The 26,528-nt window shown below is 42.0% G+C and overlaps 2 protein-coding genes across 2 annotated transcripts; both read left to right on the plus strand.

Annotated features, from left to right (window-relative positions):
- Window positions 1-1,143: 1,143 nt before the first annotated feature.
- On the plus strand, window positions 1,144-25,733 carry LOC148126573 (uncharacterized). Its single transcript, XM_087922999.1, has 10 exons — window positions 1,144-1,280; window positions 2,703-3,286; window positions 3,543-3,660; window positions 3,780-3,847; window positions 4,834-4,960; window positions 6,365-7,262; window positions 15,368-15,445; window positions 18,576-18,588; window positions 18,954-19,080; window positions 19,744-25,733. Exons 2-10 carry the CDS (start codon window positions 2,771-2,773, stop codon window positions 20,556-20,558), a joined length of 2,760 nt encoding a protein of 919 aa, XP_087779125.1. The 5' UTR covers window positions 1,144-1,280; window positions 2,703-2,770; the 3' UTR covers window positions 20,559-25,733.
- LOC113453105 (uncharacterized) lies at window positions 16,601-19,081 on the plus strand. The gene is made up of 6 exons (XM_087928451.1): window positions 16,601-16,693; window positions 16,821-17,401; window positions 17,659-17,776; window positions 17,888-17,967; window positions 18,264-18,434; window positions 18,954-19,081. The coding sequence occupies exons 2-5, from the start codon at window positions 16,889-16,891 to the stop codon at window positions 18,333-18,335; spliced, it is 783 nt and encodes a 260-aa protein (XP_087784577.1). The 5' UTR covers window positions 16,601-16,693; window positions 16,821-16,888; the 3' UTR covers window positions 18,336-18,434; window positions 18,954-19,081.
- Window positions 25,734-26,528: the final 795 nt, after the last annotated feature.

Here is a 26,528-nt window from a genome sequence, read left to right on the forward strand (position 1 = left end):
TAATTGTTTTCAATTCTAAGGCACTTCTAACACTGCCATTAAATACTTTTTGATCTCAGTCACCGAAAGTGAATACTTCCAAAAGTTTCCAAGAGCTTAATTTCAACATTTAAAAAAATCTATAGTGTCGCTAGGTGTTGCCATATAATCCATTCCAACACCACAAATGTGCAGGGCTTTTTCCTCAAAAGTCTCTCATATTATTTTCTAATCTTGTGGTATTTATATATTTTTTTCAGTATTTGCCTTCCTTCATTTTGTAATTTTACTTTTTCGCTAATCTCTCTTTGGCCTTGCGGTATTTGAACTTTAGATTTATTTTTCGGTATTTGCCTTCCTTTACTTTTTCTCTAGTCACATATCAGACTTTATTCTCCCAATCTTAATTTCTCCATCATGGTGCTTTGTTTCGAAGTATAAAATTTTTAAGGTGCACAATTTTGAGCTTTCACTCCATTTTGGAAATTTTATGATACCTCTTTTTCATCACGATCCATTTTTCAGGATTATTCACATTATAACACGCTGCCTTTGGTGTTTCTAACACTCCTTGATTGCCCAGGGTATGAATTTGAAAACGGAACTATAATAATTGAAAAAAGAGAAACCAATACAAATCTCTTTCCTCCCTGTGTCTCTGCGAGGTCCCTGACCTCTCCTCACTTCAGGGCTGAGTTTGCCATCAGCCACAAGACACAGGATGGGTTTCATAGAGAGACTTTCGTTCCTTGTCATTTGACCGCCCTGCCATTTCTGACAGGATTTTGCTCCTTTTTGATGCCTTCGGGAATCCCTTCAGAGAAGCTGCTCTCCAGGAACCGGATTTTTGAATCTCCACAGAGATTTTCTCAATCTTCACAAGATTACAGGTGCTTCTTAGAAATTAAAAAAAGGTAAGTCTACAAACTGACGCCTGCCGGAGAGACCACTTCCTTTCTAGATAGGCAATGTTAGGGGGAAACTTTCCTTCAATTTTAATGCCCATCATCCTAGCCCCGCGTGGAACATGACGTCGTGCGCCCTTGGAGGGTCTTCTCGCAATGCGCACAGGATCCTCTAGGGGGCTCCCTGGAAGAGCCGGGCAGCTCCTTCCGCGCCCCCGCCTTACAAGAGAACTGAGCATGCGCCGGCCTCCGTCCTAGACAAGAGACATATACGTGCTTCCGGAGGCATTTTCCAGCAAACGCTTGAAAGCTTCTCCGCTCTTTCCACGGTGTCCGGGTCAGCCTTTCCAACAAGCAAAGAGGCTGCAGGGAAGTCTTGGACTTGGAGATCCAGATGTGAGTCGGGGTTCATTGATGGGAGTCGGGGGATTATCTCCCGTGCTGGAGACTCGCATGAAGACATGCAAAACTTCCATCAGGCTTGGAGTCGTGGGAAGGGGGTGGTGGTGGTCCCAAGTTCCCCTGCCGCCCCTGTGCATGCACGGGCCAGGCAGGGGAGAAAGCAAAGCTTCGGATTTTCCCCCAGGAAGAAAAAAAAACAGGGTCTTAGAGAAGAGGATTTACCCTCCGTTTCGACGGGAAAAGCTCTGGATGGGAGGGAGAGGAGGAGTGCTTCCAAGTCAGCCTTGACTCCTGCACAGTTTCCTCCATATTTCTTGGCCCCGTTTTCAGAAAGGGGTTCGCCTCGCCTCCTTCTTAGGCCGAGAGAAGCGAGCGTACAAAGGCTGCAACTCCGTGTGCAAGGAGTTGGGTGCAAGGTATGCAAGGACTGCAGCTTGGTTTCCTGCCTTTCTCCACTGTCTGGTTCTGCCACCCGGTAAAGGAGGAAGATGTAGGAGGGAGGTGCTCCTAAGATATGATTAGGCAAGCGTTTTTTGTCAAGCTTGGCTTTTGTAAAGCCTGGGTGTTGAAAGCCTAGTTCAGGGGTCTCAAACACAATTTACCTGGGGGCCGCTGGAGGCAGAGTCTGCGTGAGGCTGGGCCGCACATAGAAGTGTTTAGCCAGCTAGCGACACATGGAGAACGCAATAATATTATACTTTCATATCACGGTGGGGGCCACAGGATATCGTCCTGCGGGCCGCGAGAATGAGACCTCTGGCCTAGTTGGTTTATTTATGTATTAAGTGGATTTAGAGAGCCCCTCGTATCATCTGCTGTTTATGGGACAGATAGTTGGTCTTAACTATGTAGCCATAGAAATGATATTAAACTGTCTATTGTATTAAATAAAGTTAAAGTTAGCCATAGAGAGTCATTTGGTTCAATGATGAAAGCACAAGGCTTGAAATCAAGAGGTTAACTTCTAGGTCTAGTCCAGACTTTGGCACGAAAGCCTTGAGCCCATCCCAACTCTCAGTCCGATCTACCACACAGGGCTGTTGTGTGAGAAATAATGAGCATTATGTATAATTGCTTCCTAGAGTAATTTATAATAATAATACAGAAGACATGAACATAAAAATTAAATTTTAATAAAAACTAGGAGGCAGAAATCAAAAGCATATTTAAATGTATTTTTCTAATATATTGATAGACATTGACATCCTGAAGGGTTCTCTGCAATTTTCCCCATATGTAGAGAGATCAAGCTTACTAATACGTTCCCTCCACCACCATTCCAGACATTGGTAGGTTCATCCAAATCTGTAATTTTCCCCCTTCTGTTCCCCCTTCCCTTTTCGCCCTTCATAAGGATGCTCAGTAGTCAATTAATCACCCTAATAAACACCCTGAATTATTTCTTTTCCATTTCAGGTGTGTAAGCTGGAAATATTTTCTGGTTCTTCTGAAGTTTTAAGTATCTTGTCTGGGAAGAGAGCTGAATGGCCTTGGAAAATTTTGCCAGACCTATTGTGAACAGAAAGACCTGCGGAGATCCATGGGTCCATTTTGGAGCTGTATTAGAGACCAGAGAGAAGATGGAGGGACAACAACCCCCAGCAGATGCTGAAATTAGAAAAGGCCCTCCGGCTGCTCAGCCTTGGAGCTGTGGGAGGAATTGGGCAATGAATCCTGGGAAGAAGAGCCATGAAGAGGCACCCAACAATTCAGAGGTCCAATGCTTTTATTTCACAAAAGTGCAGTTCCAGGAGGGGAGCCGCCCCCGAGATGTTTGTACTCAGCTTCACTATCTTTGTCGTCAGTGGCTGCAACCAGAAAAACACACCAAAGCTCAGATGCTGGACCTGGTGCTCCTGGAACAATTGCTGGCTGTGCTTCCCCCAGAGATGGCAAAATGGGTGCGGGAGTGTGGAGCAGAGACCAGTTCCCAGGCGGTGTCCCTGGCTGAAGGCTTCTTGCTGACTCAGGAGGAGGAAAACATGCAAGAAGAGTTGCAGGTGGGAGAATGTAATCATGGCAGCTCTAAAGTGGATCTGTGTGCGTTTCTCAATTCCTCTCTGGCAGAATTTTCTGGGATTATTAACTCCTAAGGGAATTTGTTCTATTCTTCCAGGGATGTATTTTGGGCAATTCTTCCATTCTCTTTCGACTTTCAGCAATGGATATTGAGGGCTGCTAGTTTGAAGATGCAGTATGATAATTCGTTTCTGTCTCTCTGCTCTTCCTTTGTTTCTCGTATCACATCATGTCCAGAAATGCGGGCAAGCTGTGACTGAGTATCCCAAGGGGAGGAAAGATTCATTCAGACCTTCTCAAGAGCTGCTCTTCAGGGAGAACTTCTGGGAAGATCAAAGTCAAGATGCTACGCAAGGTAAGAAAAGCTTTTTCTGTGTGAGGTGAGATTTCAACATTTAGCTGATTATTTCGCTTCACTTTACTGGAGTATCTGTCTTTAAAAATCTAATTCCACAATTTTTCTCTTTCTCATAGAGAGTAGAAAGCTTTCCTTGGACTTTTTAGAATCACCTCTTTATGCTGGAACTGAACCAGTACTTCAGGTAAGGAGAAGAAACATTGGAAAAGGTCCATAAATCTTGAATGGATTTCATTTTGTTCTAGAGTTCAATATATAAAATTGCTTTTTCTAAGTAATACAAATTTGACATCAGGTCATTGAACATTCACATTGAGCTTAGCCTCCCCTCTTCCTTCTAAGGCAAGGGTATCAAACTCAATTTCATTGACAGGTGCCTCAGGACTGTGATTGACCTTGTGGGGGGCCAGGCAGGCATGGCCGACTGGGTGAGCGTGAATAGTTTGACGCCACTCTCCAAACTGCTGCTTCCTCTTCGCTTAGGGTAGACCAGGCCGAAGCCAGGCTGGCTCGATCTTTCTTCTTTGCATTGGGTAGACCAGGATGGCCCCAAGGGCCGAATCCAACCACTTCACGGGCCTTGACTGTGATACCCCTGTTCTAAGAGGATCCTTTGTGAGATGCCTTCTCCACCCATCCTGCTGCACCATTAGATTTCATTGACCAGACTAAAAAACATATCCATTTTTGCCTTTTAAAAAGCATCTTTGGTACAACCATGACCTGATGATTGAGAATCTCTATTGACATATAGAGTTCTGTTACAAGCTCTTCCAATTCCTTCATGAAGGTTTGGAGTTTGGGTACGTTGGTCCCTCAGGGGATAAAGTAAGCCATTGGAAAACATGTCAGGTGGGATTTGCCAGTATTTTGCTCTGCCCATCCTAGGAAGAATGGGAGTCACTCACAGGTAATTGATTTAAGACCCAACTATCAATTGACCATGAATATTTTAATTGGTTACACTGTAAGGCATTCCAGATACTTCCAGCTTGATCAAACATGATTTGGTTGTGCCATTAGCCAAAAAGCGGTGAGATCTTATTCTTAATTCTTCAGAAGATTCTCATTTTTTTTTCCAGTGGATCTGTTTCCTAGAATTGGTGGAGGAAAATTATCCCATTTTTCCTGGGATTATCTGTTAATAAGGAACCTTGTGTCCTTTTTCAGGATATTGTTTCTTTTGAGGAAGTGGCTGTGTATTTCTCTGAGGAGGAGTGGTCTCAACTGGATGCTGACCAAAAAGCACTCCATGCAGAAGTCATGCTGGAGAATTCCAGGAATCTGTTTTCTCTGTGTAAGAAACCCTTTCTATGATCACAAACATAGAGTAGGGCCTTGAAGGTTATTTCTGATTTTTTAAAAAATCATTTATTTACAGTGCATTCACAAAGTATTCAGACCCCCTTCACTTTTTTTCAATTTTGTTATGCTGGTGCATTCTACAGTTATTGAAATGAGTATTTTGTATTTTATGAGCCGAAAACATTAAAAAAACTAATAAGGGAGGCTGTGAAGACTTCAAATATTTCTTTGAATAAATTTCCTTCGTTTATAAAGTCAGTTTTGTCAAATGATTAAGATACCAGGCTAGAAAATGTCAATAGTAGTTTTGCCTTGGGCATGAATGCTGGCTGGGTGACTTTGGGCCAAAACTCTTTCAGCTCAACCCATTTCACAGAGTTGTTGTAGGGAAAATAGCAGGAGAAAGGAACATTGGGTTTGTCTGCTGCCTTAGTTATTTACATAAAGCAAAGGAAGGATATACAGTGCATTCAGAAGGTATTCAGTCTCCTTTCATTTTGTCAGTTTTGTTATGCTGCAGCCTGATTCTACAGTTGTTGAAATTCATTTTTTTTCTCATTAATCTATGCTTGTTGCCCAATAATGAGAAAGTGAAAATTTTGTCATTTTAGAAATGTGTGTAAATTTATTACTTTCTAGCCTGAGATCTTAAGCTTTTGAGCAAAATGATTTTATGGAAGAAGGAAATTTATTGAAAGAAAAACTGGAAAACTGCATAGCCTGGCTTTTTGCATAAAGGAAATTGTTTTTTTTTTTAAAAAAAGTTTCTGCTCATGAAATGCAAAATACTCATTTCATTGAATATATTAGGAAGAGTCTGAGGAAGAGGTTGAATGTACTGAGGAAGGTTCTTCTTACTAGGATTCAGGATTCCCTCCTGAACCTGGTCACTGGGTTCCTGATGGCCCTAAGCTGCTATAAGCAAGATTGGATGACCTCTGAGAGGGTTGTTCCCTTCTTGGAGATATGCCCACTTGTGTACTGAGTTTGGCATTAGCCTAAGTTAAGGGTGGGGAGCTATTTTCATCCAGAAATTCCTTTGGGCTTTCAAAGATTCGGCTCTGCAGACAAGTGGAGCTGAGACTTTGATTGAAGTTAGGAAGTGCTGAGTATGTTGCTGCCCTAGCATGATACATTGTCCAGTACATTTTGGGAGTTTGTAGCACCATGGAATTGTCCTAGGAGAAAGATTAGGTACGGGCTGTGATCTAATCCTTTTGTATGGGGATCATTAGGGATACACTTGGAAAAGTGTCTTTGCTATAATCTTTGTTTGGATTCTTCATGTTTGCCCAGCAAAGACATGAAATACATTGATTATTCGTTGTCTGAATTTCAGAAGAAAAGGTTTTATTGTTCCTTATTTTTGCAACAGTTCTCATTTTTCTTTTTCAAGGCTTTAATGGGCAAGAGAATAAGAATTGCGAGGAGGAACACCAAGCAATCCATTCGAAAGCGGGGGAAAGGAAATTTGTAGATCAGATGCAACCAAAGAATGATGAAACAAAGCAATCACAAAGTGGAATTAAAAGAAGTCTTCCTCTTGTCAATTGGCTTCCTAACCATACAATGAGTGATACAGAAGAAAGACCATATAAATCCATGAAGTGCGGAAAGTGGTTTAATAAATCCGATCATCTCATTTCTCATGACAAGACATATTCAGAAGAGAAACAATTTACTTGCATGGAGTGTGGAAAGACCTTCTCTTACAGTTGCTATCTTATAACCCATCAAAGAATCCACACAGGAGAACGACCGTATAAATGCATGGAGTGTGGGAAGACCTTTACTCGTAGCAGTCATCTAGATTGCCACAAGAGGATCCACACAGGAGAGAAACCATATCAATGCATGGAGTGTGGAAAGACCTTTACTCATGGCAGTCATCTTAATACCCACAGGAGGATCCACACAGGAGAAAAACCATATCATTGCATGGAGTGTGATGAGACCTTCTGTTATTATAAGACTTTTATAATCCATCAAAGGAATCACAGAGGAGAAAGTCCTTATATATGCATGAAATGTGGAAAAACCTTTACTTGTAGCAGTAGTCTTAAATCTCACAACTTGATCCATACAGGAGAGAAGCCTTATCAATGCATGGAGTGTGGAAAGAGCTTTAGGAAGCGTGGTAATCTTAATTCCCACAAGAGGATCCACACAGGAGAGAAACCATATGTATGCATAGAGTGTGGGAAGGCTTTTAGTCAGAATAGTAATCTTACCTCCCATAAGAGGATCCATACAGGAGAGAAACCATATGTGAGAAATGATATAAGTTTGCTATAGTTATTCCTGCAAAGATAAACCATATGGACTCCATATTTAGCCTAAGAACAAACCAAGATAACATATTAAGTAGCAGGTCTTATTTTTGATGAAAACATGTTTATTCCTGATTTTGCAAGAACATTGTTGGCAGGGCACATAATAATTTGGGGTCATTGGGGGATTTTTAGAAGAGACATTGGGGATTTTTGGAAGGTCACCCAATGTTTAGTGAAAGATGTCAAATGATATGGGGTATGCCCAGTGTTATTACTGGAATTAAAGGGGAAAACCATGTAGGGCAAACTTTCCTGGAAACAGATTCATACTCCACCTCTGACCAATGAGATTGCAGAATATGATAACAGAAACAGATGTTAGACCTTTAGAAATTGCATAAAAATCTTGTAAAATTGGAAACTTGTCTATCAATATCTCTTGACATTGGGATTCCACTTTTGCAAAAGTTTAATAAACAGCTCTGAATTTGTTCATAGCGTTCTTTGTCTTTTTGATTTTTCTGAGAAATGGCGCCCGAACAGGGACCTTCTGAAATATATTAAAAGGCTTTTCCTTTTATGTGGTTTTCAGGAATAAGACTTACTTTCCCTCCAGAGGACGACACACTCTCCTTTTGGTAGACACCACCGCTGAGTTCAGTGTACAGGAGGTGAAGTTTTTCGGCCTCATAAGCGGGAAAGCTCTTCTACCCAGACAGAGAGACCTGTAAACAAAAGGGCTGAGCAACCCAAATGATATCTTGGTGCACCATCACTCATAAGTATTTGTTTTTCTTTTCTCTTGAGGAACAGAATTGCTGTGTTTGGAATTGAGGGGTCTCACTGGGTGATTTATAACTCCTTGAATGATTGAACTGCGTCTATGATATACAGTGTTAGGGAGAGAAACCAGATGTTTTGCATGAGTGGCATATTTTTCTTTCTCTAACTTCAAGGAGGGAGTTTTGGGTTGTTAAGATGGAGCCCCGAAATGGGGTGTTTATGTCTAAAAATGCTAAGACAAACAGAAATCCCTTCAACTCCGCCAAATTCTCCATTGGGAGAAGTTACTTATTCAATGGAAAGATCCTTGGATGAGTGCTTATACAAAATGTTTAAATAAGGTATTTAGATAGAATACTGTACTGGAATCTGGCCAGAGTTTATTTTAATTGCTCCGAATTATAGGTGCAATAAATATGGTGAATCTGATATTTATTGGATAAATGCGTTAAAAAAGGGTTTTGTTAAAAATGGAATTGGAAAAACAACTATCACATGTGGAGCCCTGGTACCATGTACAATGGTCTGATCCTTTTCCTCCTCAAACAAAACAAATATTGTATGAGAAGGAAGAGGAAGATCAAAGGTGGGATCCACTTGCATATGCCAGCTGCCCATGTCCTCCTCCTTATAATCAAGAAGCAGTAGAAGAGGCTGTGGAAGGAGTGGATGTTTCAGCTATTAAGCAAGCAATCAGGAAGTTAAAAAGGGAGTTGGATACAATGGAATTAAATGCTGAAAGTCAACCAACTACCTCTTCAGGGTCTGTAACTAGATCCAGAGCCAAGAAATAGAATAGACTGCATCCTTTAAGAGAAATGCCTAATGGAATGTCAGATAACAGGAGCACCTGCTACTACTTTTGTAAAAGTACCTCTTACACCATCAGATTTGAGGAAATATAAAATGAATATGCCACGTCTACTGTCTGATCCTATAGTTTTGTCTGAATCTTTGGATTTGTTTCTAGGTCCTAATATCTATACATTTGTAGAATTACAACATATACTGGGTCCTGATAAAGCGTCGGAGAGCAGTGGAGAAATTGAGGCCTTTTTGCGAAGGATCATACCAGGTGCTATTAACCACTGAGTCTGCTATGAGGACCAAGGAGAAAGGATGGACACCTTACTCTAGAGTTAAGGGACCAATGGATCCCACTCCGGTTGAAGATTGAAGCAAGATTTACAGACTTTTAAAATCATACACATACAGTTTACATATACATATAGTTTATGTAGCAGCAGCAACCTCGAGGAGGAGATAAGCATGGCCAAGCAACCCTTTGGGAAAGCTGGTCTGCGCTGGGCTGGATGCTTGCCCTCCATTTCCCAGGGTTCCAGGCTGTCCATGCCACCATCCAGGGTCCTCCGTGTGGCCTGAGAGGGATGGCGAGGCTTCTCTGGTGGACGAGGCTTTGCTACTCGTCCTGGTCTGGTCTTCCTCTACTGGAGACCTCTGGATCCCCCCTCCCAGCCTTGCCTATCCCCTCACAGAAGATGGATGCTGCTGCTGCTGCTGCTGCATGTAGAAGCACGGAGGAGAAAGTTTGCAAGAAGCAGTTTCCTTCAGGTCCATCTTTTGCCTTGAAAGATCTCTGGAGAGAAGGAAGGGTGGCAGGCGAGTTGCATGAGGGAAGACTGCCCCAACAAGCCAGCATCTTTACTATACACGACTGGAAACAAGGATTTCCTTTCCAAAAGGGCCAGCCTCCCTCGTGCAAAACTGAGGAGTGCTGCTCCCCTGCCACCTCCTCTTGCTCTCCAGAGATCTGTCAAGGCAGAAGTTGGAGGAAACTGCTCCCTGCAAACTTCCACGCTCAGCAATATCCTCTTCTGCCTCTTGCTTTGCTGAAACAGGTACCGGACAGGGAAACAAACACCAATGGTGTCTGAGATTGGGAGAAGTCCGTCTCCTTTGGCATGCTGTTCAAGCGCCCACACACACCAATCCAAGCTTGGAGACTGAGTTTGCAAACTGCCAATGCCTGGGCTTGAGAAGGAGGCAACAAATTTTCCCCAACTTGAGTTAGCCAGTGCAACTTACTCCATCCTGACCCAGCTGTCCGAAATCAGCTGTGCCTAGTGAGTAGTAATGAACCGACCATGCCCATCCAGCCAGTGTGAGTTGTCATAGTCTTACATGCAACTGACCCTTTGAGGACAACCATAATGCTGATGTGACCCTCAATGAAATTGAGTTTGACACCTGCTTTGCACCATCCCCATGAACATGAGATCAAATGCTTGACAACTGGTTCATATTTATGCCAGTGGGATTGTCTTGTCTCAGGCTACATTTATCTTCTCAAAATACCTGAGATAAGGAGTTAAACACTACAAAGGCTTTCATACAAAGTTTCTTTATTGGATTATATCAGGCATCCTCAAGGTATAACTCACAGTTATGTTGAGATTCATCTAAGGTCCAATCTTTGCAGTCTTCATAGTATGAAAAGATAGTTATCTTCATCCCATAATGATACAGCAAAGGAAGACTCCAGCAGGTTGCTGGGGTCCAAGTAAGAATGAACAAAACTCCCCCTAACCCAACCAGAGGTCAATTCAGTGACCAATCGGGATTACAGATGTGACCACATGACATGAACTACATCTCCCATGAGGCATTAACTACATTTCCCATAAAGCATTCCCTTAAGGGGACAGCTCTCATTCCCAAACTAACTATATACTGTCTAACCAGCACACTCGCCACCTGGAATTATAAATTCCACTACCAACTAACTATCAACTAAAGTAAACATTAGATAGTAATATAGCATCAAACAATGCAACAATGAGGTCGATACAAAGCATGCAAAGCTTGAGGTTCAATCTTCAAGTTCAGCCTTTCCCCGCAGCAATACTAGGTCGGTGACTGGTCTGGTGTAGAGCTTCTTGGTGAAAGACTGTGGTCCTAGAAAGAATCTTGTGACTTCACGATCTGGACCTCGACTTGGCAGACTAGTCCATCAGAGCTGGGTAGGACTTGATGCGCAAGTCCCATGGGCCACCACGAGTTCCGATGCACATCCTTGTCTTTTAGCAAGACAAGGTCCCCTTCTTCAAGATTTGGTTCCTTGGTCTTCCATTTATGGCGGTCTTGTAGGGTAAACAGGTACTCTTGCTTCCAATGGTTCCAGAAGGTGTTGGCAAGCCATTGAACTTGTCTCCATTGTTGTTTGTACAAGTCCTTAGAATCACAGTTCCCTAATGGTATAGTACCTGTCTTCTGAGTTAGCAAGAAGTGGCTGGAGTGAGAATATCCAAATTCTCAGGATCTGAGGAAACCAGAACTAAAAGCCGACCATTGATGGTGGCTGCTACTTCTGCCATCAGGGTGGTTAGGATCTCATGCATCAACATAGATGTTTTCATCAACATGGAATCCAGGATTCTGCGAGCTATTCTGATCATGCGTTCCCATGCTCCTCCCATGTGGGATGCATAGGGAGGATTAAATATCCATACGCAATTTTGAGCTTTAAGGTAGTCATCAGTTGCTGAGTTAGGGTGAATGCCTTCATCAATTTGTAATTCTTTACAAACTCCTACGAAGTTTGTTCCACGGTCAGATCTGAATACCTTGACTCGGCCTCTATAGGCTTGAAACCTTAGGGTGTTGATAAAGCAAGAGGTGTCCATGGATTCGATGACTTCAATATGGACAGCTCGGATGCTGAGACATGTGAAGAGAACAGCCCAGCGTTTGCTGTTAGCTTGACTGCCCCTGGTCCGGCGAGCAGACACTGACCAAGGGCCAAATACATCTAGCCCTACATTGGTGAATAGTGGTTCTGGACTCAGACGCTCGGGTGGCAAGTCAGCCATCAACTGGTGTAGAGTCATGCCCCATTGTTTGCGACAATGTAGGCACCTGTGTAGAACAGTCGCAATGCATCTCTTAATGCCCACGATCCAGAGTCCATTAGCTCTGATGGCACCTTCTGTGAAGTGGTGGCCTTGATGGTGGATGGTTTTGTGGTTTTGACCAACAGGTTCGTTACATGTTGGCGAGCAGGAAGGATGATGGGGTGTTTGCTATCTAAGGCCATTTCAGCCTTGTTTAGGCATCCCCCTACTCAAAATAACTCATGGCTGCTGAGGTATGGATTCAATACCAGAAGTGGGCTAGATTCTGGGATGGGCTTCCCCACTTTCAGGCATTAGAATTCTACTGGATATGCGGCTCTTGTTGCACACTTCGTAGAAGTCTTCTCTCTGCTTGGATATAGCTTTCTGGGAAGCTTGTCTGAAAACCCTTCCGGTGACTTTGGAGACGGACGATCGCATGGATGATCATGGTCACTCCCAGTACGAGAAGTTTCAATCGTGAGAAGTGCTCAAAGTGAGCTGGTTCTATGGGGCATTCCTCCTTTTCTTTGACCATCGTTGTCATGCAGATGGCCTGTGCATTAGGTTTCTTGTCTAGAGGTTGAATGTCGGCATCGTGGTCTGGATCTACAAGCTCATGTTCTGATTCTCCAGGGTTCAGGGTGTCTGCACGACAAGAACTCAGGGCCTTTTAGCCATGTCGATTCTGCTAACTGAGATGCAGGAATAGACCTTGTAGCATGGTCTGCTGGCTTCTGGTCCATTGGTACATACAACCACTGCTTGGGTTTAGAAGATCTTCTGATCTGCTCCACTCTGTTGCTCACATAGACATAGAAGCATCTGCTCTTGTCGTGGATGTAGCCCAGCACCATCTTGCTGTGTGTATAGAGGGTGGTGGATTCTAGCTCAAGATCTATCATCTTTGTTATCAGATCCGCTAGTTCCATGGCCAGCACAGCACTACAGAGTTCCAATTGTAGTACAGTATGACCTTGTTGTGGTGCTAGTTTTGCCTTTTCATGACAAACCAACATAAGCGTTGCTCTCCCTGCCGTAGGCACTGAGGTATGCCATGGCTGCTACTGCCTTTGTTGATGCATCTGAAAAAACATGCAGTTCTTTCCTCTGTACTGTGGCGGGCGAGATAGGAACATACGTGCGCTGTACGTGAACATCTTGGAGACAACTTAGAGAGTTGCACCATGTCTCCCATTCTTGCTTCTATTCTGGCGGAAGTGGCTCATCCCAATCTTTGGAGTTTGGGGAGATCGTGCACAGAAGAAGTCTACCTTGGATTGTCACAGGAGCCGGAAACCCCAGAAGATCGAACAGGCTGTTCACTGTCGACAGTACTCCTCGTGAAGTGTTTTCTGGGTTGGGGTTCTGAATATATCAGGCATCCTCAAGGTATAACTCGCAGTTATGTTGAGATTCATCTAAGGTCCAATCTTTGCAGTGTCGTCGGCATAGTGTGAAAAGCTCTGGGATGTGCAGATCACCATACTCGCAAATCACAGAAAACCAGCATGGGTTTGTTGAAAAGATTGTGACAAAACAATCATTTTATTCTTTGACAAAGTGACTAAATTAGTGGTTCTGTTTTAGGCCCTGTACTCTTCAATATCTAGATGAGGGAATAGAAGGGGAACTCAACAAATTTGCAGATGACACTAAGCTGTCAGGAATAGCCAATACCCAAGAAGACAAGTTCAGAATCCAAAAAGATCTTGACAAACATGAGGAATGGGCCCTATCCAAGAAAATGAAATTGAACCAAAAACCCAAAAGGTACAAGTGCAGATTAGGTGAAACCTAGTTTGAAAACAGTATGTGAGAGGAACCTTGGAGTCCTAGTGGACAATCACTTAAATATTAGCCAGCCAATACGATCCTTGATTGCATAAACAGAGGTATAAACCAGCTGAAACCTTTGCATAAAGAGACATAAACCAGCTGAACCAGCTGTTCCTTTGAGGCGAGTGGTCGGGAGGCAGGGCTCAGTGTGATGAGTGACATCACCCACCCATTCACATGACCACGCCTATCCAGCCAGAGAACCGGTTGTTAAAAAAATTTGCAGCCCACCACTGGATCTGAAACTTTAGGCTTTCAGAGGATTGAGCTATTTTGAAAATATTTATTCAAATATTGTTCACTGATGGTGAAAGGGCAGTGATATTGGTTTTGTAATTCTTATGTGAATTTTTTTTTTCATAATGGAAGACTGACAAAATTAGTCAAGTGGGACTTAGAAGGAACTTTTATATATCAATAAATGGGCTGAAAAGAATGGAGGTAGAATGAAAAGTTAAAGCCATTTTTTAAAAATGGCTTTAACTTCACATTTTCCCCTCCATCCTTCCTTTCACTAATTGTAGCTAAATCTCTTTTTTCTTGCACTGTCCACCTCCAAGTCCAGACTAATCTTTTCAAACCACTGAAATCTTCATTACTTTTGGCTAAAAAAAAAAATTCTTTTACTCCAAAGGTCTTAAGGTTCCTGCTCAAATTTTCTGAGTAGTATTCCATACTCAACAACAAAAATAAAACTTCATGTCTCTCTTTCTCTCTCTTTTTCTTTTTGCTTTTTGCTATTTATATTTATTTTTCAGTAGGTGCCTTGCTTCATTTTGTAATTCTACATTTTCATTAATCACATATGAGTCCTATTTCTCCATCATGGTGCCTTTTTTTGAGGTAAAAAAAAATTAAAGGTCAATTTTTAAAAGGTTGAACTTTCTCTTCATTTTGGTATTTTCTTTCAGTGCTTCTTTTTCATTGGGATCTATGGTTATTATTATTACTGGCTGACTTTAAGGTTTCCAAGCCTCATTGGCTGCCCAGAGGAATTAATTTGAAAGGCAGTAGTTGAAAAAGAAAAACCAATACAAATCTTAATTTTCTTCAACCTGTCGCTTTCCTCCCTGTGTCTCGCCCTGACCTCCCCTCCCTTCACGGCTGAGTTTGCCATCAGCCACAAGAAACAGGCTGGGTTTCATAGAGAGACTTTCGTTCCTTGTCATTTGACCGCCCTGCCATTTCTGACAGGATTTTGGTCCTTTTTGATGCCTTCGGGAATCCCTTCAGAGACGCTGCTCTCCAGGAACCGGATTTTGGAATCTCCACAGAGATATTCTCAGTCTTCACAAGATTACAGGCGCTTCTTAGAGATTAAAAAGAGGCAAATCTACAAACTGAGGCCTGCCGGAGAGGCCACTTCCTTTCTAGATAGGCAATGATAGAGGGAACTTTTGCTTCGAGTTTAAAGCATCCCATCATCCCAGCCCCGCATGGAACGTGACGTCGTGCGCCCCTGCAGGGTCTTCTCGCAGTGCGCACAGGATCCTCTAGGGGGCTCCCTGGAAGAGCCGGGCAGCTCCTTCCGCGCCCACCCCGCTTTACAAGAGAGCTGAGCATGCGCCTGCCTCTGTCCCAAGTCGGTAGAGCTGCGTGCTTCTCGAGGCATTTAACAGCAAAGGCTTCAAAGCGTGTCCTCTCTTTCTACAGTGCCCGATTCTGCCTTTGGGTCAGCCTTTCCAGCAAGCAAAGAGGCTGCAGGGAAGCCTTGGACTTGGAGATCCAGACGTGAGTCGGGGGTCATTGATGGGTGGCGGGGGATTATCTCCCGTGCTGGAGACTCGCATGGAGAAATGCAAAACTTCTATCAGGCTTGGAGTCGTGGGAAGAGCTTGTGGTGGTCCCATATTCCCCTGCCGCCCCTGTGTGTGCAAGGGCAAGGCAGGGCGGAAAGCAAAGCTTCGGATTTATCCACGGAGGGAGGGAAACAAGGTCGCAGAAAAGAAGACATGCTCCATTTCGACGGGAAAAGCTCTATGTGGGAGGGAGAGGAGGAGAGGTCGTCTTTGCAAAACAGAGATTTGTGCCTCCAAGTCAGCCTTGACTCCTGCACAGTTTCCTGCACATTTCTTGGCTCCATTTTCAGAAAGGGGTTTTCCTCGCCTCCCCCTTCTTCGACCTAGAGAAGCGAACGAACAAAGGCTGCAATTCGTGTGCAAGGTGTAGGGTGCAAGGTGTGGAAGGACTGGAACTCGGTTTCCTGCTTTCCCATCTTTCCCCACTGTCACCAGTTTGGTTCTGCTGCCCGATAAATGAGGAAGATGCTGGAGGAGGGCCAACAGGCCAGTGTTTTTTGTCAAGCTTGGCCATTGTAAAGGCTGGGTGTTGAACTCCCTAGAATGTTTTATTGGTGGTGCAGTGGTTTGAGTGCATGCTACTTCTGCTGATTATGGGCTGCCAGCAGTTTGGCACTTCGGGTCTCACCAGGCTCAAGGTTGACTCAGCCTTCCATCCTTCTGAGGTGGGTAAAATGAGGACCCAGGTTGTTGGGGGCAATAGGCTGACCCTGTAAACTGCTTAGAGAGGGCTGTAAAAGCACTGTGAAGCGGTATATAAGTCTTAGTGATATTTACTTATTAAATGGATTTAGAGAGTACCTCATGTCAATTGCTGTTTGTGATCTGGGACATGTATGATTTGGATTGTGCAAATTAGGTCTAGTCCAGACTTTGGTATGAAAGCCTTGAGCCCATCCCAACTCTCAGCCCAATCTACCACACAAGGCTGTTGTGTGAGAAATAATGAGCATTATGTATAATTGCTGCCTAGAGTAATTTATAATAATAATACAGAAGACATGAACATAAAAATTAAATTTTAATAAAAACTAGGAAGCAGAAATCAAAAGCATATTTAAATGTATTTTTCTCATATATTGATGGACATTGACATCCTGAAGGGTTCTCTGCAATTTTCCCCATAAGTAGAGAGATCAAGCGAACTAATAAATTCCATCCTCCACCATTCCAGACATTGGTAGGTGCATCCAAATCTGTGTTTTTCCCCCTTCTGTTCCCCCTTCCCATTTTGCCCTTGATAAGGATGGTCAGTCGTCAATTAATCACCCTAGTAAACACCCTGAATTATTTCTTTTCAATTTCAGGTATGTAACCTGGAAATATTTTCTGGTTCTTCTGGAGTTTTAAGTATCTTGTCTGGGAAGAGAGCTGAATGGCCTTGGAAAATTTCGCCAGACCTCTTGTGAACAGAAAGACCTGTGGAGATCCAAGGGTCCATTTTGGAGCTGTATTAAAGACCAGAGAGAAGATGAAGGGACAACCCCCAGTAGATGCCGAAATTAGAAAAGGCCCTCCAGCTGCTCTGCCTTGGAGATGTGGGACGAATGGGGCAATGAATCCTGGGCAGAAGAGCCACGAAGAGGCATCTAATAGTTCAGACGTCCAATGCTGCCACTTCAGAAAAGTGCAGTTCCATGAGGGGAGCCGTCCTCGAGATGTTTGCACTCAGCTTCACTACCTTTGTCGTCAGTGGCTGCAACCAGAAAAACACACCAAGGCTCAGATGCTGGACCTGGTGCTCCTGGAACAATTGCTGGCTGTGCTTCCCCCAGAGATGGCAAAATGGGTGCGGGAGTGTGGAGCAGAGACCAGTTCCCAGGCGGTGTCCCTGGCTGAAGGCTTCTTGCTGACTCAGGAGGAGGAAAACATGCAAGAAGAGTTGCAGGTGGGAGAATGGAATCATGGCAGCTCTAAAGAGGATCTGTGTGCATTTCTCAGTTCTTCTCTGGCAGAATTTTCTGGGATTATTAACTCCTAAGGGAATTTGTTCTATTCTTCCAGAGGGTGTATTTGGGGCAATTTGTTCATTCTGTTTCGACTTTCAGCAATGGATATTGAGGGTTGCTAGTTGGAAGGTGCAATATAATAATTCATTTATATCTCTCTGCTCTTCCTTTGTTTCTTGTATCACATCATGTCTAGAAATGCAGGCAAGCTGTGACTGAGTATCCCAAGGGGAGGAAAGATATGTTCAGATCTTCTCAAGACTTGCTCTTCAGGGAGAACTTCCAGGGAGATCAAAGTCAAGGCGCTACGCAAGGTAAGAAAAGCTCTTTCTGCATGAAGTGAGATTTCAGCTGGTCCTTTCACTCCACTTTATTGGATTGTCTCTCTAAGAAATCTGCTTCCACTATTTTTCTCTTTCTAATAGAGAGTAGAAAGCTGTCCTTGGACTTTTTAGAATCACCTCTGTGTGCTGGAGCTGAAGTATTAGCTGAACCGCTACTTCAGGTAAGGAGCACAAACATTGGAAAAGGTCCGTAAATCTTCAATGGATTATATTTTGTTCTAGAGTTCAATATATAAAATTGCTTTTTCAAAGCAGTACGAATTTGACATCAGGTCATTGAACATTCACACTCAGCTTAGCCTCCCCTCTTCCTTCTAAGGCAAGGGTGTCAAACTCAATTTTGACAGGTGCCTGACGGCTGTGATTGACCTCATGGGGGTCCAGGCGGGCATGGCTAACTGGGAGGGCATGGCTAGTTTGACGCCACTCGCCATACTGCTGCTTCCTCTTCGTATAGGGTAGACCAGGATGGCTCCACGGGCAGGATCCAACCACTTCGCGGGCCTTGAGTTTGATACCCCTGTTCTAAGAGGATCCTTCTTGAAATGCCTTTTCCACACATCCTGCTTCATCATTAGGTTTCATTGACCAGACTGTTGTTAGCATCAGAGTGCTTCTGTTTCCCAGGGTTAGTCTCACATACCATTACAAAAAACATGTCCTTTTTTGCCTTTTAAAAAGCATCTTTGGGACAACTGTGACCTGATGATTTAGAATCTCTATAGACATATAGTGTTCTGTTACAAGCTCTTCCAATTCCTTCATGAAGGTTTGGAGTTTGGGTACGTTGGTCCTTCAGTGGATAAAGTAAGCCATTGGAAAACATGTCAGGTGGGTTTTGCCAGTATTTTGCTCCGCCCATCCTTGGAAGAATGGGAGTCACTGACAGGTAATGGATTGAAGACCTAACTATCAATTGACAAAGAATATTTTAGTTCGTTACACTGTAAGGCATTCCAAACACTTCCAGCTTGATCAAAGTTGATTTGGTTGTGCCATCAGCCAAAAACGGTGTGATCTTATTCTTAATTCTGCAGAAGATTCTCATTATTTTTTTTCCAATGGATCTCCTTCCTAGAATTGGAGGAAAATTATCCCATTTTTCTTGGGATTATCTGCTAACAAGGAACCTTGTGTTCTTTTTCAGGATATTGTTTCTTTTGAGGAAGTGGCTGTTTATTTCTCCGAGGAGGAGTGGGCTCAACTGGATGCTGACCAAAAAGAGCATTACAGAGAAGTCATGCTGGAGAATTCCAGGAATCTCTTTTCTCTGGGTAAGAAACCCTTTCTATGATCAAGAATGTAGAGTAGGGCCTTGAATGTTATTTCTGATTCTTTTAAAATCATTTATTTACAGTGCATTCACAAAGTATTCAGACCCCCTTCACTTTTTTCAATTTTGTTATGGTGGTGCATGATTCTACAGTTATTCAACTGAGTATTTTGTATTTTTGTGAGCCGAAAGCATTAAAAAAACTATTTAATGAGGGTTGTTCCCTTCTTGGAGATATGCCCACTTGTGTACTGAGTTTGGCATTAGCCTAAGTTGAGGGTGGGGAGCTATTTTCATCCAGAAATTCCCTTTGGCTTTCAAAGATTCAGCTCTGCAGACAAGTGGAGTTGAGACTTTGTTTGAAGTTAGGAAGTCCTTAGTATGTTCCTGCCCTAGCATGATATATTGTCCAATACACTTTGGGAGTTTGTAGCACCATGGAATTGTCCCAGGGGAAAGATTAGGTACGGGCTGTGATCTAATCCTTTTGTATGGGGATCATTAGGGTTACACTTGGAAAAGAGTCTTTGCTATAATCTTTGTTTGGACTGTTCATGTTTGCCCATCAAAGACATGAAATATATTGATTATTCGTCTAAATTTCAGAAGAAAAGGTTTTATTGTTCCCCAATTCTTGCAACAGTTCTCATTTTTCTTTTTCAAGGCTTTAATGGGCAAGAGAATAAGAATTGCGAGGAGGCACACCAAGCAATCCATTCAAAAGTGGGGGAAAGGAAATTTGTAGATCAGATGCAACCGAAGAATGATGAAACAAAGCAATTACAAAGTGGAATTAAGAGAAGTCTTCCTCTGGTCAATTGGCTTTCTAACCATACAATGATTGATACAGAAGAAAGACCATATAAATCCATGGAGTGTGGAAAATGGTTTAATAAATTCGATCATCTCATTTCTCATAACCAGACATATTCAGAAGAGAAACAATTTACTTGCATGGAGTGTGGAAAGACCTTCTCTTACAGTTGCTATCTTATAACCCATCGAAGGATCCACACAGGAGAACGACCGTATAAATGCATGGAGTGTGGGAAGACCTTTACTCGTAGCAGTCATCTTAAAACCCACAGGAGGATCCACACAGGAGAAAAACCGTATCAATGCATGGACTGTGATGAGACCTTCTGTTATTATAAGACTTTTATAGTCCATCAAAGGAATCACAGAGGAGAAAGTCCTTATATATGCATGAAATGTGGAAAAACCTTTACTTGTAGCAGTAGTCTTAAATCTCACAATTTGATCCACACAGGAGAGAAGCCATATCAATGCATGGAGTGTGGAAAGAGTTTTAGGAAGAGTGGTAATCTTAATTCCCACAAGAGGATCCACACAGGAGAGAAACCATATCAATGCCTGGAGTGTGGGAAGGCTTTTCGTCAGAGTAGTAATCTTACCTCCCATAAGAGGACCCATACAGGAGAGAAACCATATGTGAGAAATGATATAAGTTTGCTATAGTTATTCCTGCAAAGATAAACCATATGGACTCCATATTTAGCCTAAGAATGAACCAAGATAACATGCTAAGTAACAGGTCTTATTTTTGACGAAAACATTTTTTTTCCTGATTTTGCAAGAACATTGTTAGCAGGGCACATAATAATTCTTGGGTCATTGGGGGATTTTTAGCGGAGACATTGGGGATTTTTGGAAGGTCACCTGTAGAGTTGTAATTGCAGGAATGGTCCAATCTCGGATGGCGAACCTCAGATAAAGATTGTTTCCAAGCAAATACAACTCAGGCAAACAAAGTCACTAATCTATGGATAAAGGAGGATTAGAGTGGGGAAGTAGACATATGTTAGACTTAAGTAGAGATAATTAATTGTATGGATTACTGTACTAAACAGTAACGAAAGTTAGGCAGTAACCAAAGTTAACCATGATGGAGGATAACTAAAAATGTATATAAATGCAAGACTGTACTCCAGTAAAGATCATAATTCAGTTGTGCGTGATCAAACAACTCGACTGCCTCGACATTACAACAAGTGGTGCCTGAACAGGGACCCTCTTACTTCATCCAGCAAGGATTTGTTGCACCTTCAACCCTTTGTGGTTTCTTCAACCTTTTGGTTTCTGTAAGTATGGGGTCTTCGCTTTCTGAGGAACAAAGGACGCATGTAGATGAATTAGGCTATTTGTTGAAGAAAAATAATACCGAGGTACCACAGAGAAATCTCTTAAGGCTGGTCCAGGAGATTGCGGCTCAGTGCCTATGGTACCCAGAAAAGGGGTCTTTAAAATTAACTGATTGGCAACGTATAAGGGAAACATTGCATACTGAACCTCGAGCAAAAATAGAATTGCATGTAGGCATGCAATTGAAACATTTGGTCACAATGAACTTTCTCTTTTAACACCTCCACCTTCATGTTATACTAATGCTGTCATTTGTCCCCCTTCTTCACCTGAATATATGTCTTCAATTCCCTCAGCTCCTGCAGATACAGGGCAAAAGCCTCCTGACTCTATTGTTCAGTCTTCTTTTCAGAAAATAGTAGAGACTTGTAAAAGGGATGCCTCTGTCTCAGGAACAGAACTTGCAGAATTACTGTCTGTTTGTCCAGTACAATATCGTCCTGGTCAGGGGCCACAGCTTGGACTGTAAGTAGCTGAATGGGAGGGTCTGCCTTATCAAATCTTAAGAGAGTTAAAAAAGGCAGTTACAGACTATGGGATTAGCGGTAATTTTACAAGAGGACTTGTAGAAGGAATAAAAAATGGTTATACAATGATCCCTGAAGATTGGAAGCAAATATTTCGCATGATTTTATCATCCATGCAATATGTGGTTTGGGAGAGTGAATATATGAGATATGCTTAAGCTGCTGCTTTAGAAGGAGGAGGAGCATATACAGTTGAGAGCTATTTGGTTCTGGACTGTTTGGTACAATTCCTACTCAAGTTGTTCTTCCTCCAGCTACGTTAACTATTGTTTCTGAATGTGCCTTTCGTGCTTTTCTTAAGGTACCCCAAGCTGGAGAACCTAGAGCAAATTTTTCAAACATTCGACAGAATGCCAATGAGCCTTATGCTGACTTTGTTGAGCGTCTGTCCAAAGCAATTAGACAGCAGTTTGATCATCAGGAAGCTGCTGTGAACTTCTTCGCCAATTAGCTATTGAAAATGCTAATGCAGATTGTAAAAGAACTTTACAGCCGTTAAAGGCTACTGCTCATTACAGTCTGGCAGTTATGCTGCGAGTCTGCCAGGATATTGGATCACAAACTTATAAAATGTATATGTTAGCAGCTGCTATTCAGAAAGGACAGCGACCAATTTAAGTGTAAAAAGCCTGGCCACTTTCAGAAAGACTGTCATTCTACACCTTATATACCTCAGAATCGTCCTTCTAAGAAGTGCCCTATTTGTAAAAAGGGATTTCATTGGGCCAATCAATGTCGGTTTCGGTAAGGAAACTTGCCAATGGGTGTGGCACCCACCCAGAATCCAAAGTGTGCCTTTCCCATCACTCTGACTACTCCAGCAGTCTCTCTCACTCCTCCCCAGCCACAGCCGGTAGGGCTGGGATCGATTTAATCACTCAAGAGGAAATTGAGTTTAAATTTCCCATGGAAGTTAAAATAGTTCCATTTCAATTTAAAGGTCCTCTTCCTTCGGGATTAGTTGGCTTAATTTTGCCTCATTCTTCTGCACACAAAAAGGGCTATTTTGTTGTGCCTGGGGTAATAGATTCAGATTACACTGGTATCCTCATGATTCAGATTTGAGTGAATCTTCCTCAAGTTCTTCCTTGTAATTCTTCTGTTGCTCAATTGCTTCTTCTTCCATATGAAATTCCATCTCCTGGTATAGGTAATCATGGGGATGCAGGATTTGGATCAACTTCTTTATCTGTAGGCTTACTTCATCAGCTCTCGTCCTTTGTTAACGCTCTTCCTTAATAAACAACCATTTCAAGGGTTACTGGATACTGGAGCCGATGTTACTGTCATCTCCTCTTTACAGTGGCCAGTACAGTGGCCAAAAATGACAATTTCTTCATTGTGGGGAATAGGTGGTTCTACAGCTGCTTGGCAGAGTATTCAAGAAATTAATGTTACAACATCTGCTGGTAAGTCCTTTTTCCTACAACCATACATTCTAGATATTCATACTAATATTTGGGGCTGTGATATCCTTTCTCATCTTAATGCCCATTTGATTCTTGATGATGGCTCTTCCTCTTAAATGGTTCTGTTCTACGCTGGTTTGGGTGGAACAATGGCCATTATCAAGGGAAAAACTCACTGCTTTACAACAATTGGTTCAAGAACAATTGGCTGCTGGTCATATAGAACCTTCTACTAGTCCTTGGAATACTCCTGTTTTTGTTATAAAAAAGAAAAATGGGAAATGGCGTTTCCTTCATGATTTAAGAGAAATTAATAAATGTAGCCAACCATGGGTCCTTTACAATGTGGTCTACCAAATCCTAACTTAATTCCTAATTTTTATAAGTTATTGGTAGTTGATCTTAAAGTCTGCTTTTTTACTATACCTTTGCAGCCTCAAGACAAAGAAAAATTTGCATTTACTGTCCCAGTTTTTAATAATAGCATGCCCACAAAATGATATCATTGGCGAGTGTTGCCTCAAAGAATGCTTAATTCCCCTACACTTTGTCAATATTTCGTGGATAATGCCCTTCAATCCTTTCGGAATAAATTTCCTTCCTATTTAGTCTTATCATTATATGGATGAAATATTGATAGCAGCCCCGGATTTTGATGAATCTAAGTTGTTAAAAGAGTTAACAGATATTGTGGCACAACAGGGATTGTATATAGCTTTAAGACAAAATTCAAAAGGTAGAACCTTATATCTACTTAGGACATAGAATGTTGCACAATTTCTCCATTCCAATTCTTCCTGAATTACAAATACAGAAATCATATACATTAGTACAATGGCAAAAATTACTTGGCATTATTAATTGGGCACGCCCATTCTTCTACATTACAACTGGTGATATGTTGCCCTTATTTCAGTCTTTGAAGGGAGCACAATCACCAGGAGATCTAGTTGTATTAACTGATCTTCAAAGAACATGCCTTCAAGAAATATTGAATAAGTTTAAGCATCGATATGTAGACAGGATAACATCCTTAACAATAGGACTTTGCTTAGCGATTCTTCCCAGTACACCCTTACCCATGGGATGTCTTTATTCTAATGCGTCCCCGCAAGCGGTCAACATTCATGAATGGATTGTCAGCTACTCCACCTAGAAACATTTATCCTTATCAATCAGCATTAGAGGATTTGATTATTAAAGGTCGTAAACGAGCCTTACATCTTACAGGACAGGATCTCATTAGCACAGCTTTCACTCGTACAAAAGTTGAACATGAGCATTTAATGATGATTTCAGAATCATATCAGATAGCCTTTTCTCAATATGTGGAAAACTTGTATTCTTTACCCAAGGATCCTAGAATAGTGGTTACTACTACTTTAAATCCGGCCTTTTCTTCCATTTTTGTGCGAAATCCTATTTTTAAAGCTCTTAGTCTTTACTGATGGATCACCTACAAGGGGTGTGGTTGTCTGGCAGATTCAACAACAATGGTATTCTAAATTTACTGCCACGCAGACTTCAGCTCTACATGCTGAGCGGGCTGCTGTGATTTTGGCTTTACGTTTGTTCAATGACCAACCTATTAACTTGATTGTTGATACTCAATATGTGTATTTAGCTATGCAATCTCTTCTCTTTCCTTATTGTGCTCTCTCTTTGGATAAGAATTTGTTATCCTTGTTTTTATCTTTAAAGAATAGTTTGGAAACTCGCTTGTATTCTTTGTATGTAGAACACATTCGAAGTCATACTCCCTTTACTAATGCCTTGACTGAAGAAAATCGGAAGGCAGATGAATCCTTAAAGGATGTTGCGTCTTTGTTTGCTGATCCTGTTGCTAGTCATTCTTATTTTCATCAAAATGCCAAATCGCTTGCAAAGCAATTTAAAATTTCATTATCTCAAGCCCGTGCTTGTCCGTGCTTGTCCGCAACTGGCAGTTCCCTTTCCAGTGGGTGTCAACCCACGAGGAACCCAAGCTAATCAAATTTAGCAAATGGTTGTAACTCAATTTTCAACCTTTAAGCCATACTGTTATCTTCATAAGTCTATTGACACTCATTCACACTTCCTTTGGGTTACTGCTTCAAGACATGAACGTACTTCAGATGTTATTTCTCATTGCCTATCCTCTTTTGCTGTATTGGGTCGGCCTTCTCAGTTTAAAACTGACAATTGCCCCACTTATATTAGTAAGGAATTTCAAACCTTTTGTCAGAAATGGAATATTACTTTAGTGCACGGAATTCCTTACAACTCTCAGGGTCAAGCTATAGCTGAGCGAGCTCATCGTACTTTTAAGGCATTGCTTCAGAAACAATTACAAACTGAGTCTGGCCCTTACCATCTGCGAAAGATTCAAAATCTCATTGCTGTAGTATTATATACTTGGAATTATTTAACCTTTTTAGATTCTCTTGCAGACTCACCTGTTAATTTGCATTTTCGAACTACTGAATCTTTAGCAAGGCCTTTGGTAAAGTATCGCCAAGCTCCAGATCCAACCTGGAAAGGCCTTCACAACCCGATTCTGGATTTCAATCTTCATCTGAACACGTAAGTCCGTCTTCCAAGGTCAATGCGCCCGCAACCATCACTTGGGGCCAGGTTAAATCTACTACATATCAAGCTCAGTAACAACTGCAACAGGCCTCATTACCTCAGACTCCTGAAAATCTTGTTGCTGCTGTTTTTGCTATTACTACTAACTTTGTTACCATTTTACTTTGTATTTTCTTGTTTATGGTTAATGGTGTTTCTGCTCAAAATGACACTTCTGTGGTTCATCTTAACCCTAATTTGTGGGTTCGTCATGCCCAATACATGTTTATGACCCATGGCACAAATATTACTTTATACTATGAGCCCCCAATGGCACTTGGTCAAATTTCTTTTACCCCTAACTTGATCATGTCTTCTACATTTATTGTCTCACAACTACAATCTATTTCACACTCCTAGCTATTTTCTATGCCCCCTATGCAATTGAATTCTGTCCGTTGGCGTTACTTGAAAGTTAGTCAATTTACAAGGGGTCTGTGTTTCTGTTGTCACACTAAGCACACTTGGCTTCATAATTGATCTGATTATGATGCTGCTCAGCACATATTATAAAAGCTAGGGAATTATAGTTATTGTTCTGACTACTATTGGTTGTCAGGTACCTTTAATTCTTCTTTGCATGGAATTAATATAGCTCCTGATATGTATCCTGATAATTTTCCTATTTTTAATGCCTCTGATCAATCTAATACAGGATCGATAAGCGCTGGTTGGCAGCTTAAGGATCCTAATATGTGGTTCTTTTTTGATAAATATGCTACTAATGTTCATCCTCAGAATTA

This window comes from Pseudonaja textilis, chromosome 2 (assembly GCF_049901715.1).
Source record: "Pseudonaja textilis isolate UNSWEBS1 chromosome 2, rPseTex1.2, whole genome shotgun sequence".
NCBI classification, from domain to species: Eukaryota; Metazoa; Chordata; class Lepidosauria; order Squamata; family Elapidae; genus Pseudonaja; species Pseudonaja textilis.

Excerpts from the sequence above, each read along its gene's own strand:
- LOC148126573 (XM_087922999.1), top strand. The coding sequence starts at position 2,771 with ATGGCCTTGGAAAATTTTGCCAGACCTATTGTGAACAGAAAGACCTGC. Across the intron at positions 3,848-4,833 it reads GAACTGAACCAGTACTTCAG|GATATTGTTTCTTTTGAGGA; the intron begins GTAAGGAGAAGA and ends GTCCTTTTTCAG. Across the intron at positions 19,081-19,743 it reads CAGGAATCTCTTTTCTCTGG|GCTTTAATGGGCAAGAGAAT; the intron begins GTAAGAAACCCT and ends TTCTTTTTCAAG.
- LOC113453105 (XM_087928451.1), top strand. The coding sequence starts at position 16,889 with ATGGCCTTGGAAAATTTCGCCAGACCTCTTGTGAACAGAAAGACCTGT. Across the intron at positions 17,402-17,658 it reads ACATGCAAGAAGAGTTGCAG|AAATGCAGGCAAGCTGTGAC; the intron begins GTGGGAGAATGG and ends CATCATGTCTAG. Across the intron at positions 17,968-18,263 it reads TAGCTGAACCGCTACTTCAG|GGTAGACCAGGATGGCTCCA; the intron begins GTAAGGAGCACA and ends CTCTTCGTATAG.